We start from the raw sequence: 11787 nt of genomic DNA on the forward strand, positions 1-11787 counted from the left end.
TCACTGTGCGTCACCTGCGGCACAGACCAGCCAATGACAGAGGAGTTTCTCCGAACCGCAAGAACTGAAACAAGTCCCTTCCTTGAGTTAATAACTTCCTCAGCCATCATTACTGGTTTTGTGTTAGTAAAGACATTTTGAAAATTCCCGTACCGATTCTTAGGACACACCTATTGTGACATATAGCATAAAATATCTAGGGATATATTTTGCTTTATAAAGATTTTGTATACCCCTAAGAGCTGACATTAAACCTTTCAGGACCGTAAGCCCACCTCTGTGTGCAGCCAAATGTTTGAGGTTAAATGGGGTTACATGCTGTAGAGATTAAAATCCATGCTTACCCCTTAATTTTATTACTTGATGAAGCTAAAGAACCCACTTTTACCTACCCAACCAAAAGTAAACCTGGCACTTTTAATAAAGATTACACATGACTTCATAGCTTAACACAATTGTATTACTTATAAGTAAGTGCTGTACTAAAAACAGCTCTTGAGCAGAATGGTCTTATTAATCATAGACAACATGTGAAAGCAAAGCTTTATCTACAGTGATAATAATTAAAAAGCCAACAATAGCTAGCAATTTTACCAATAATTTTCTTTTCTCAATTACCGAGAACTACAGTCTTAGATACAACTTGATGATTGTTGGTGACAAAATGCTGACTTTTAAATAGTGACTGCTATACTTGAGGACTTTAAAAACTAGTGATGCTAAGAAATCACCTCACCTGCTTGGTGTTGTCTTTAAGCAGCCTTTGATGTATTTATCAGTGGTTTCTTCTTGATTCGTATTATCCACCTCCTGCACAGTTTCTTTCTTATGGCAGAGTAATACATAATTTTTGTCATTGTTGTTTGCCCAGAATGTACCAATAGATGTCTCATAACGTATACAGAATTCAACTTTAGCTCCATTTCTCTGATAAGGAGGAACCAATGAAATCTTAAAGAAGAACTGGTCAGTTTCACCATCACAAGAATTTGTCACGTATTCTGCTAAGATATCGTAGTACGTTATCCAGTTATCCAGTGACATCCTCACATATATTAACTTTTGAAAAGATACATTTAGAACTCGAATAATGCCCTTCATACATGTTACCCCAGGTAAGAATTCAACTGACTCTAGCAGTACCTTCTGTACACGCACTTTTTGCAAAAGTTCTTCTTGTGAGGCAGGTAGTATAAACAGTGGAGAAAGAAAATATTCCTCAGCAGTTAAAATTTTAACTTCTAAGTCATCATTTTGTGATGTGGTTGGAACTTCCCAGGTATCAAACTCTTTAACAGACACAAGATCAAAGCCAAATGCATCAGCAAACGAAACTTTTCTTGTAATGGTAGATGGGGTTTCTGGTTCCATGTCTTCTGAAGAAGCAGAATTCCGCCTTCGGGGAAGGGGGGAGAAGCGAGGCTTAAGGGTATCTTTAATATCTTCATCTTCTGAAAGGGAATCATTTAAAGTAGGGACTTCTAATAACTTATCCTGTCTAATCTGACTAGGTTCTTCAAAAGACTCCATTGGGCTCTCTGATATAAACTGAAAGAGAACTCTGCAACTAGTGGCAGTTGATATTTGAGACACTATGATTTAAAACAAGGATTAATGTTACAGTTGACATTGAATGGAAAAGGAGTCAGGTCTATTAATAGGTGCAGTGGTGTGTAAACTATGTTGGACTCTTCTGCAAAGGCTTTAAATTGGATAGCATTAGTGTTATGATTTCAGGCACAATTTTTAAATAATGCATTGACTTTTTTAAGGTAGCATCTACAGTTAAAGAACTGAGGTAACATTTAAAATGTTACTTCTTTCCATCTTCAGAATATGAAAATGTGGATATTTTTATACAATCATCTTATGGTAACTCCTTCATATCTACCATTCTATTATCCAGAATTCTCAAATAACCAGCATTTTAACCGTAAGCAAATTTTAGTTACATTTTCCATAAGTACAGTATAGTGAAAGTAAACACAAATAAATACAGCAAATACAGTGTAAGTTTACAGTGCACAATACTACTGTTGTTGGTGAATGAAGTACTCTGCATACATTTTTGTTTCTTAATATCTAATCTTGTTTTTTCTTTAGTGTTATGCATTGCTGAATATACCTCTCTATTATCTAGCATATTTGAATATCCAGCAGCCTCCTGGTTCCGGGGCTGACAGGTATGAAAGAGTTTACTGTGGTAAAGCAAATGTATCATATAGCATAAACACAAAGCCACAAACCTCCCACTGGGATATATGTTTTGTCATCATAATATTTTCTTGCATAATTTCTGCTTTATATCTCCAGAACATTATTTACATTGTGTCCAAATACAAAAAATGCAAGAGACAGAGAAACAAATTCTGTTCTGACTTCTGTATCATGCAAATTTGCAGGGCCAGACTCTGGAGATAGGCCTATTAGGATCTTGTCATAAGAAACATTTGCCAGTCTTAATGCACCTAAAATAATATAGTCAAATGAACCCAGAGTGCAATAAAAAGTTATAGTGACTAAACTGGAGGTCCAGTTATGAGGAATCACTGTAGTTGTATCTGATTATTAACTCCTGTTTATGCTGTAAGATATTTTAGGACTAAATTGTAGCTAGCCTTTATGCAGCTGCATGGATATGAGAACAGAGACCCCTGCCTCCATATGTGGCCATGCAGAATCACAGCCCCCACGCTGGCTAGCCTGGCAGGTGGAAAGAAGCATGTGGTTCACCCCTTAAAGGAGTATTGCTCCCTCCACCTTTTCTGCACAATGCCTCCCAGTGCTTCCACTGGAATTAAATGGCTCTGCATCACCCTCAGCATGGGGCTGTGGCGAAATGCCAGAAACAAGCCATTAATCAGCCAGCTTGTGGATATCGCTTTCAAGGCACTCTGTAGAGAAACGTACAATGTTACACTGCTCAGGAGGCAAAGACCATGACCTGAAAACACCGCTGTTTCCCTGTCCATGTCTACTAACTGTCCTCTCCAATGTCATTCTCTCCCAAGCCCCCTTTTTCTGATGATACTGCTTCCTACCTTGTGATGGCATCTCCTCTCCTCTTCGTTAGTTCTTCAGTACTCTCACCTCTGCCACCATCTCCTCCATTGCTCTTATGGCTCCCTGCTTCCCTGTGTCTCTGTTGATACTGTCCGCTTGTGACAGAGCACATATAATCAGTGCTTCCCTTTATTTAAAAAAAGGTATTATACCATAAATGCCTATCCCACTGGAGTACCACCGCTTCAGAGTTTTGGGCCATTGCTGTAGAATACTCCTTGTTAAGGAGGTTAACATGCTCTGTAATAAGGAAGGACATGGTGCTTAGAGATCCTCTGCACACAGGATAGGTGATCTTTGTACTCCAAGCCTGCAGAGAAGGGGTGATTGCATGCTGAAGATAGAGAGGAGGGTGATCTCTACTGGCAGCACTTTGGGGCCCCCTAGAACCAGCCTCCATCTTCTTTCCCCGTAGAAGCTCCCACAGGGCAGCAGCTTCCCTTCTGCCATTGCTCATGAGGAGCGAAAGCAGTGTATAGCTGCAGCAACCTGTTGCCTGGCAGCAACACGCACTTAGCCATTGTGACTAGGTGCAATTTGGGTCACCAGAGGCCTGAGGGAAATTATGGCCATCTCTGCAATAGTCACACACTCCCATGGCCTAGATAACCTAAGAAAACGTTCCAATATCAATGGAATAAACCACAAAAGGTTACTTACAGCAGTACTACTGCAATGCTTTGGTCCCTTTCTGTTGCATACTGCATTTTCCTCATCTATTTATTATGAAAGTCTCTTTTGAAAGGTTCTGGAAACCCGGTAGCCTGCAGCTAGGTATTAACTCCCTCATGAACTCTCTGGCAAGTCACACAGAACTGCAGAGTGAGGGCAATCAGGAGTTACCGGCTTATCTTGTATCAGGGAGCCCTTAAAAACTGGCTCGTTGCTAAACAAACAGGGAAGGCCTGAGGTGAGTAAGTGGAAAGTTAGCAAAAGCTGAAACTCTTGTTAGACTGTAGGGAACCTGGGCTGAATCATGAAGAGAAAGGGGTTTTTTGTTGTTGTTGTTGCTGGGTTTTTTTTCTGTTTGCTTGCTTGTTTGTTTCTGGAGAGTGAGAGAGGAGGTGTTGACCCTACTAATTTGGGGGAAAATGCTCTGTCTTGACCTGTTTCAATGCCCAAGGGGTAAATGGGAATCTTTCTATTAATTTCAATGGACACTCGGTCAGGTCCTCTGCTAGACTGCCTTGGCCAGCTCTGCCAGCATAAAGAGTGTTCCATCACATGACAAGTAGCTGCATTACAAAGTGCTATAAGTAGAAAGCCTCAGCCTGATGCCTGATTTTCTATGTTCTTGTGAGCATAGGTCAGACTTTTATTGGCAAGTAGTAGTTGTCCTCTTCAGTTCCTGCTGGAAAACAGAAATAGACGTTGGAGAGCAAAACTTCTCCAAATCAAAATAACATGAGTTATATCAATGTTTTAACTGAATGGGATCAGTCTTTGGTTCTGAAACTCTACCCTGGTACCTGTGGAATTTTCTTGTAGGTGTTTCTAAACAATCCCTACTTAAGAATTACTTTTTAGTCTTGATTTAAAGAGAGGCAGCACTTCCAAGCTGCGGGACAATTTGGCTACGTCTACACGTGCAGCCAACATCGAAATAGCTTATTTCGATGTTGCGACATCGAAATAGTCTATTTCGATGAATAACGTCTACACGTCCTCCAGGGCCGGCAACGTCGATGTTCAACTTCGACGTTGCTCAGCCCAACATCGAAATAGGCGCAGCGAGGGAACGTCTACACGTCAAAGTAGCACACATCGAAATAGGGATGCCAGGCACAGCTGCAGACAGGGTCAACGGGCGGACTCAACAGCAAGCCGCTCCCTTAAAGGGCCCCTCCCAGACACAGTTGCACTAAACAACACAAGATCCACAGAGCTGACAACTGGTTGCAGACCCTGTGCCTGCAGCATAGATCCCCAGCTGCCGCAGAAGCAGCCAGAAGCCCTGGGCTAAGGGCTGCTGCCCACGGTGACCATAGAGCCCCGCAGGGGCTGGAGAGAGAGCATCTCTCAACCCCCCAGCTGATGGCCGCCATGGAGGACCCAGCAATTTCGACGTTGCGGGACGCGGATCGTCTACACGGTCCCTACTTCGACGTTGAACGTTGAAGTAGGGCGCTATTCCTATCTCCTCATGAGGTTAGCGACTTCGACGTCTCGCCGCCTAACGTCGAAGTTAACTTCGAAATAGCGCCCGACGCGTGTAGACGCGACAGGCGCTATTTCGAAGTTGGTGCCGCTACTTCGAAGTAGCGTGCACGTGTAGACGCAGCTTTTATGTCCCCTCTGGATTGCAACAAAGGTATTTCCAAACCATTTTCTTGGGATTGTCCTCTCTCTGGCTCTAATTCCTGTTTGCATGTTACTAAAATCAAATTAGCATTTCATCTGTTTCATACTATTTAAGCAATATTGTAACCACTGAATCTATGAGGCCTGGAACACAGTCATTATAAAAATGAACACTTGCACTTGCAGTGTCCCCTTGAAGTTAAGCACTTGGGTGGCAGCTCAGGAAAGATTCAAATGATGCCCAGCTGATTAGGGCTGTTTCTACACATGCACAGTATTTCAAAAAGACTGACCCTCTTTCAAAAGAACAGAGGGACCATCTACATGTGCCATGCGCACTGGAGATCGGAAATCAGAGGAGCGCGGCCCAGACGTCAAAAGCCAGCCCCTGATCCCATAGTGGGAAGAGCACCCCCCGTCGAAAAACAACATAGAGAGAGGGCACGTGTAGACGCTCCACTGCCCACTTTTTGAAAGAGGATTCCTCCACGATGGCACCCAGCCAGAGCATAGAGATGCCCTGCCCTGAAGAGTGGAGCTCAATGACCCACGCATCCAGCCTCTCTTAAAGCTGCATGGACCCAGAAACCCTGTGGCAGGAAGCTGAGAGCAGCAAGCTTCAACAGCATGAGCTGCTACCAGCATGTCCGCTCAGCTGCCCCTGACGAAAACGAAGGCCACATGGCCAGCACCCGGCAGCCCCCTGAGCCCCAGGCCCCCCCCCCCGCCCCCGAGCCCTCACAGGGATCCCAGGACCCTGTCCCGGAAAACAAGAAAAGGGGCCCCTCCAATACGGACCCTAAGCTCTGAGACCTCCTGGGCCTCTGAAAAGAAGAGGAGATCCTCCAGGAGGTGGGGGTCAAGAGGAGGAAAGCTGGTGCCTTTGCCCACCTGGCCCATGAACTAACTAGCCAAGGCCACCCAGAGCGGACCCCAGAGCAAGTCTGGAGCAAAGTCAAAGAGCTCCAACAGGGCTATGCCCAGGTCCGGGACGAGACCGGGTGCTCAGAGGCAGGTCCCTCCACCTACCCCTACTATCAGGAGCTCTGCTCCAGCCTGGGGCCCCAGGACAACTCCCTGCCCCCAGCAGTCCGGGACACCTCCGCAGACCAGCCCAAGCTGGAGGAACTGGAGGAGCCAGGACCAGCCATCCCAAGCCAGGGAGCAGACACCACCCAGGAGTGGTCCAGCGATGAAGGCGACCTCATCATAGACATCACCTTGAGGTCATCCAGCCAAGCCACGGGGAGCTGGGCCTCACCAGATATCATCGTGGGCCTCCCTGGTAAGTGCACAGCAAGGCCAGCACCTGGGCTGAAAGGGCAGGTGTGGCACCCCCTGCCAGTGGACTGGGCACAGGCCCAGAGGCCCAGGGCCAGACACCCTGGGTGGCCACAGCCCCCAGCAAGCCCCTTGCAGCCACCTACACCACCGAGACGCAGAACCATGGACAGCTCCATGCACCCAGTTGGCCAGGGAGACGTCCACATGCCAGCCTGCACCCAGGGAGTGTCCCATCTGGAGGGGGAAGCCCTGTGCGCACCTGACACCGCATGAATTCCATGCCCACCATTGCTGGGCCCTCAGGGAGGCAGGGGAGGCAGGGCCCCAGGCGGGACAGAGTCCAAGGGAGAACAGGGGAACGAGGTCCTTCTCCAGGACTGATATGCCATCCGTCTCCCTATCCAGGTGCAGCAAGCGAGGGCCCACAAAACCCATTGGTCTCGGTTGTCCCCAACAGCCCCCGGGAGGCATTGAACAGGGTCCAGGGCCCTGCAGCCGCACCAATGTGCCAGCTGCACAGCCGGAGGTCACAGAGGTGCATGGGGGACAACCCCGCCAGCATCACCAGGCAGAGCTCATGGAGTGCCACCTCCAGCTGAAGGAGGCCAATGTAGCATGGCAGAGGGAGGCCTGGGACCAACTCATGTCCTGTCTAGAGGGCATCCATGGGACTCTGCAGGAGCACGTGTGCAATGTGGCACAGATCCTAGCCCTCCGCACACACACCCCAGCTGCCCATCCCACTGAACCCCCAGTAGAGAGGCCCCCATCCACAGAGGCCCCTGCCCACCCCACACCCTCCACAGAGGCCCCCAACGCACCCCACACCAATGCCCCTGATGCTGTCCCACCCTACCTTCCAGTGCTCCCTGCCCCATCCCAGCCCTGCCATGGAGCTCACCCCCAGGGGGGAAAGGGATCCCAGTGCCACTGGGGCTCTTGGCCCACAACCCCCGTGACCATCCCAGTTCAGGCTCCTGCCCACCTTCTCCCAGTTCAGGACCTCCCCTCTCAGTTCAGGCCCCTGCCCACCCTCCTTCCAGTTTAGGACCCTCCCGACCCACGAAGTACATGGCTGTCCTCTCCCACCCACCCACCCTTTAAATAGTTACATGTTCAAACACTATAATGGTTTTCAGTTTAAGTTATAAAGGTTTGTTGTGCACCAATGCCCATGTCCCGTGGTCTTGTTGGGGGGTGGGAGGGATGGGTGTGGTGGTGGTGCATGTGGTGGTGGGGGGGATGCATGGGTGGGTCAGTGCGGCCCAGGGGAAAGGCTTACCCAGACGGCCTCTCGGATCCGGGCCCCATCACAGTTCACCTGGTGACAGCGGCCAGCTGCTCGAACCTCAGGGTGGCCTCAGCTGCCCATCCCTGCATGTAGCCATCCCCCTTACCCTCCAGAATATTGTGGAGGATGCAGCAAGCAACCACCACTTGTGGGACATTGCGCACCCCCACCTCGAGGCAGGCAAGGAGACACCGCCACTGCTGCTTGAGGTGCCTGCTCGACCATGTGCCAGGCCTTGTTGAGGCAGGTGTTGAAGGCTTCCTGGCAGCCCCTCCATCCCCCTCCCAGCCATCCCAGCTGGTGGCCCCCCCAACCCTTTCCTGGCCAGCAAGCCCCTGGCTTACCTCCATGAGCACCACTCCAATGGTGGCCTTGGCCCAAACTGGTGCCCTACTGAGTGATAGGAGTCCGGGGTGGCCAGTTTCCATATTGCAGTTGTGAACTACTTCCCAAGGGGGAGTGCAGGACACATAGTGGTGTCCTGGTGCCTCAACAAGGGTGACAGCCAGTGGCACAGCTCCTGGATGGTGTCCCAGCTCATGTGAAAGTTCCAGAGCCAGGTGGCATCATCCCATTGCCCCAGAACGAGTCGCTTCCACCAGCCTGTGTTGCGTGGGTGGCTCCACAGGCACCGGGGTGCCAGGGGGTGGGGTGCAAGCTGGGGCAGTCCATGTCCTCAGGGGAGCTGTTCTGTCTCCCCAGAAAGAGGGGAGCAGCTGCGGTGACCATGCAAACAAGGTGAGTAACAGTGCCCACAATGTCTGCATCCAGTGCCAGCAGCAGGGTGTTGTGGGCCATGGTTGACACGCAGGGTGTGGTCTGAGTCAATGCTGGCAGCTCAGCAGGCCTCAGCTAGTGCAGGGTGGCCCTTTAAGGCAGTGGTTGGCTATGGGCCCCAGAAGGGCTTGGCAACCATGTGACCCTTTCTGCAGCATCTCCACCTTCCCTCTTTCGAAAGGGCAGTTGGGCATATGGGGACACTCCCTTTCGAAATAACGGGATGGGTCATCGAGAAAGGGGATTGGACCTGCAATCCGCCTTCGCCGTGTGGTCGTGTTCTTTTGAAAGCCGGTATGTCAATTTCTGGCTTTCAATTTTGGCCTTTCGATGGTGGGCTCCTGTGTAGACACAGCCCAGCAGAGCACCCACAGCTGTCAGATATGGGTCTAAGGTTGGTGCATATTTACACGTCTCAGTGCATATAACACAATTTGGCCGTGTCTACACGTGCCCCAAACTTTGAAATGGCCACGCAAATGGCCATTTCGAAGTTTACTAATGAAGCGCTGAAATACATATTCAGCGCTTCATTAGCATGCGGGCGTCAGCGGCACTTCGAAATTGACGCTCCTTGCCGCTGTGCGGCGCGTCCAGACGGGGCTCCTTTTTGAAAGGACCCTGCCTACTTCAAAGTCCCCTTATTCCCATCCGCTCACAGGAATAAGGGGACTTCGAAGTAAGCGGGGTCCTTTCGAAAAGGAGTCCCGTCTGGACGCGCCACGCAGCGGCAAGGAGCGTCAATTTCGAAGCGCCACTGCCGCCCGCATGCTAATGAAGCGCTGAATATGCATTTCAGCGCTTCATTAGTAAACTTCGAAATGGCCATTTGCGTGGCCATTTCAAAGTTTGGGGCACGTGTAGACGTAGCCTTTATTTCTCACATGGATGGGAAAATTAGAGGGAACACTTGTACACAGAGCCCACACACAAAGTTTTCACAGGAGTACAGGGACCAGCTTCTCCAGTACAACAAAAGGTAGTGAGCTTTCCAGGAGGGGCCTGCTGGGATCATCTTTTTTAAAGCCACAAGAGAGGACTTCAGGCTGACTGACAGTGAGCAGCAGAAACTCTGATCAAACATAAAGTTCTCCAATGCACTAGCAATATTGTGTTTATAGCAGTGCAGTTCAACCCAGCATATGAAGCCAAAGTAATAGATGGAGTAGGGTAAGAATATAGAAATGATTTCTCCGTGATGATCATGCTACATCAGAGAGTTGCTGGATGGTCAGAAAAGCTGAATAGTTAAAAGGCCAAAAAGGTGTAGAATACAGGGTCTTGGCATCCCCTGAGGAGTATCCTGAAACCATTATTTTTTTAAACCTGTGGTCTTAGGAAAGAATGCACACAGCATGTTCATGTGTGTTCTGCCAAGGTATTCTGGCCTCATTAACAGTGATTCAAAGAACAACACAAGTTAACAAGACCTCTTGCTGTCTTCATATTCAGCTCGCTGTTACAGACTCTTGAATATCTCATCGGAGCTGCACAGAATTTGACCTGGCAGTGCAAAATTGTTTATCAGTTCTGTTGATCTCTGCAAGCCAGCATAGAAACCAGGTCATTCTCTGAAACCTGGGTTGGTTTTACAGTGCTAACAGAAATAGTAAAACTATTTTAAGAAGAAAAGTGGTGTAGATTTATTTTTGTTGCTAAAGCCAGGAGATATTCTGAATATGCATAACGCATTGCAATCAATAACAAAACTCCCCTTGGCTTCAGTGTTACCAGGTTTTTTGTCCCAGACAGAAAACAGAGTGAGAGATCACCATTTATACGCAGCCACTTAGAGCAGAATTGCCCATTACTGTCCAGGCTATCTTTTCTATGTATAGCAAATCACAGCGGAAGCTGATGCAGGTAATCTACCTCATGTCTATTACACAACTTTCTTCTGTCTTGCCAGTCTATTAGTATTTAACTAAAGCATTATCTGAGGCAGCCTGAGACCTTCCTTTTCTTGCTCAGGATGTGTTGATGCAATGCTGGCAGTTGCTAATGTCCTATCAGCAATTTAGACAACACATTAGTAAATGCATTGATTACAGTCATATATATCAGCACACCACCATGCACCCATCAATATTTAGGAGCAACTTGCTGTTAGTTACAGATTAGAAAAAAATGATGCTGTCACAAAAGATTTTTATTTCTATTACCATGGCACCTAGTAGCCCTAATCACAGCTCAAGACAGTATTTTGGCTGTGCAAACACAGAACAAAAAGATGGTCCCTCTCCCAAAGAGCTTACAACATCCTTTCTCTCTCCTTGGTTCACGGCCTCACACAATGGACCAAATGTGAAGAATGACGGCTGTGACAGCAGTTTCTCATGCTGACCCAGCTTTATGAGCTATTTCAACCTAGCAGTGAAAAGATTTGTCCAAGACAAGGAGCCTGAAGAAAAGTACTCATACCGTTTCCTGAGAGCTTTGCAGCCATTTCAGTTTTCTGTTGCATGTTGACTTCTCTGAGAGTCTCAAATGAATCATCAACATCTGTGCCACAGCATAAAGCAGGCAATGGTGACATAATGGAATTCCATCTGCCGCATAATCAACTGATACTATGAATAGCACATAGTCATCCAGTATTTCTGCCTGCACAGCTTCACTCTAGTCAAGACAACAGCAATCTTCACTTCACACAGATGTTGGGGACTCTGTAACCTCCCGAGGCTTTTCATAGTTTGTCACTGGGGATGATGCCAGTCTGACTCAAATAATCCCAATGATTTATGAAGACCCAACTCTACGACTGAGCAGGACAAGAAAGACACTGACACTGCATCATTGGCACCAAAAAATATGGGTGCTGTATAGCAGTGGTACCCAGCATGGTTGCAAAGGAGAGCCACATAAACCTAAGCATAACCTTCTAGACACCAAATAGATGCTACAGACAGGATGGACTGTTCTAATCCATGATTCTCTGGTCCGGCAACATCCATGGTCTGCCAGGAAGCCAGATGGGGGGCCAGCGACCAGGATCTCTGCCAGAGCCAAGTGTGAAAATGGGCTGGCAGCATGGATGCCATCAGCTGGAATCTCTACCAGGACCAGGAGCC

The 11787-nt window shown here is 48.1% G+C and overlaps 1 protein-coding gene across 2 annotated transcripts in view; it reads right to left on the reverse strand.

Moving 5' to 3' along the window:
- The window catches only part of PPP1R3A (protein phosphatase 1 regulatory subunit 3A), a 54737-nt gene extending 43582 nt beyond the window's left edge, over window positions 1-11155 (reverse strand). The window contains exons 1-3 of one of the 2 annotated variants that reach the window (XM_075014763.1): window positions 11138-11155; window positions 3724-4411; window positions 3042-3190 (exon numbers count right to left, since the gene is read on the reverse strand). In XM_075014763.1, the coding sequence (XP_074870864.1) occupies window positions 3042-3175 (134 nt within the window). In that variant the 5' untranslated portion in view covers window positions 3176-3190; window positions 3724-4411; window positions 11138-11155. Of the gene's footprint in view, window positions 1-736; window positions 1574-3041; window positions 3191-3723; window positions 4412-11137 lie in introns of those variants that run through there. The other variant, XM_075014755.1, reaches the window with a different exon arrangement.
- Window positions 11156-11787: the final 632 nt, after the last annotated feature.

Source organism: Carettochelys insculpta, chromosome 1 (assembly GCF_033958435.1).
Source record: "Carettochelys insculpta isolate YL-2023 chromosome 1, ASM3395843v1, whole genome shotgun sequence".
NCBI classification, from domain to species: Eukaryota; Metazoa; Chordata; order Testudines; family Carettochelyidae; genus Carettochelys; species Carettochelys insculpta.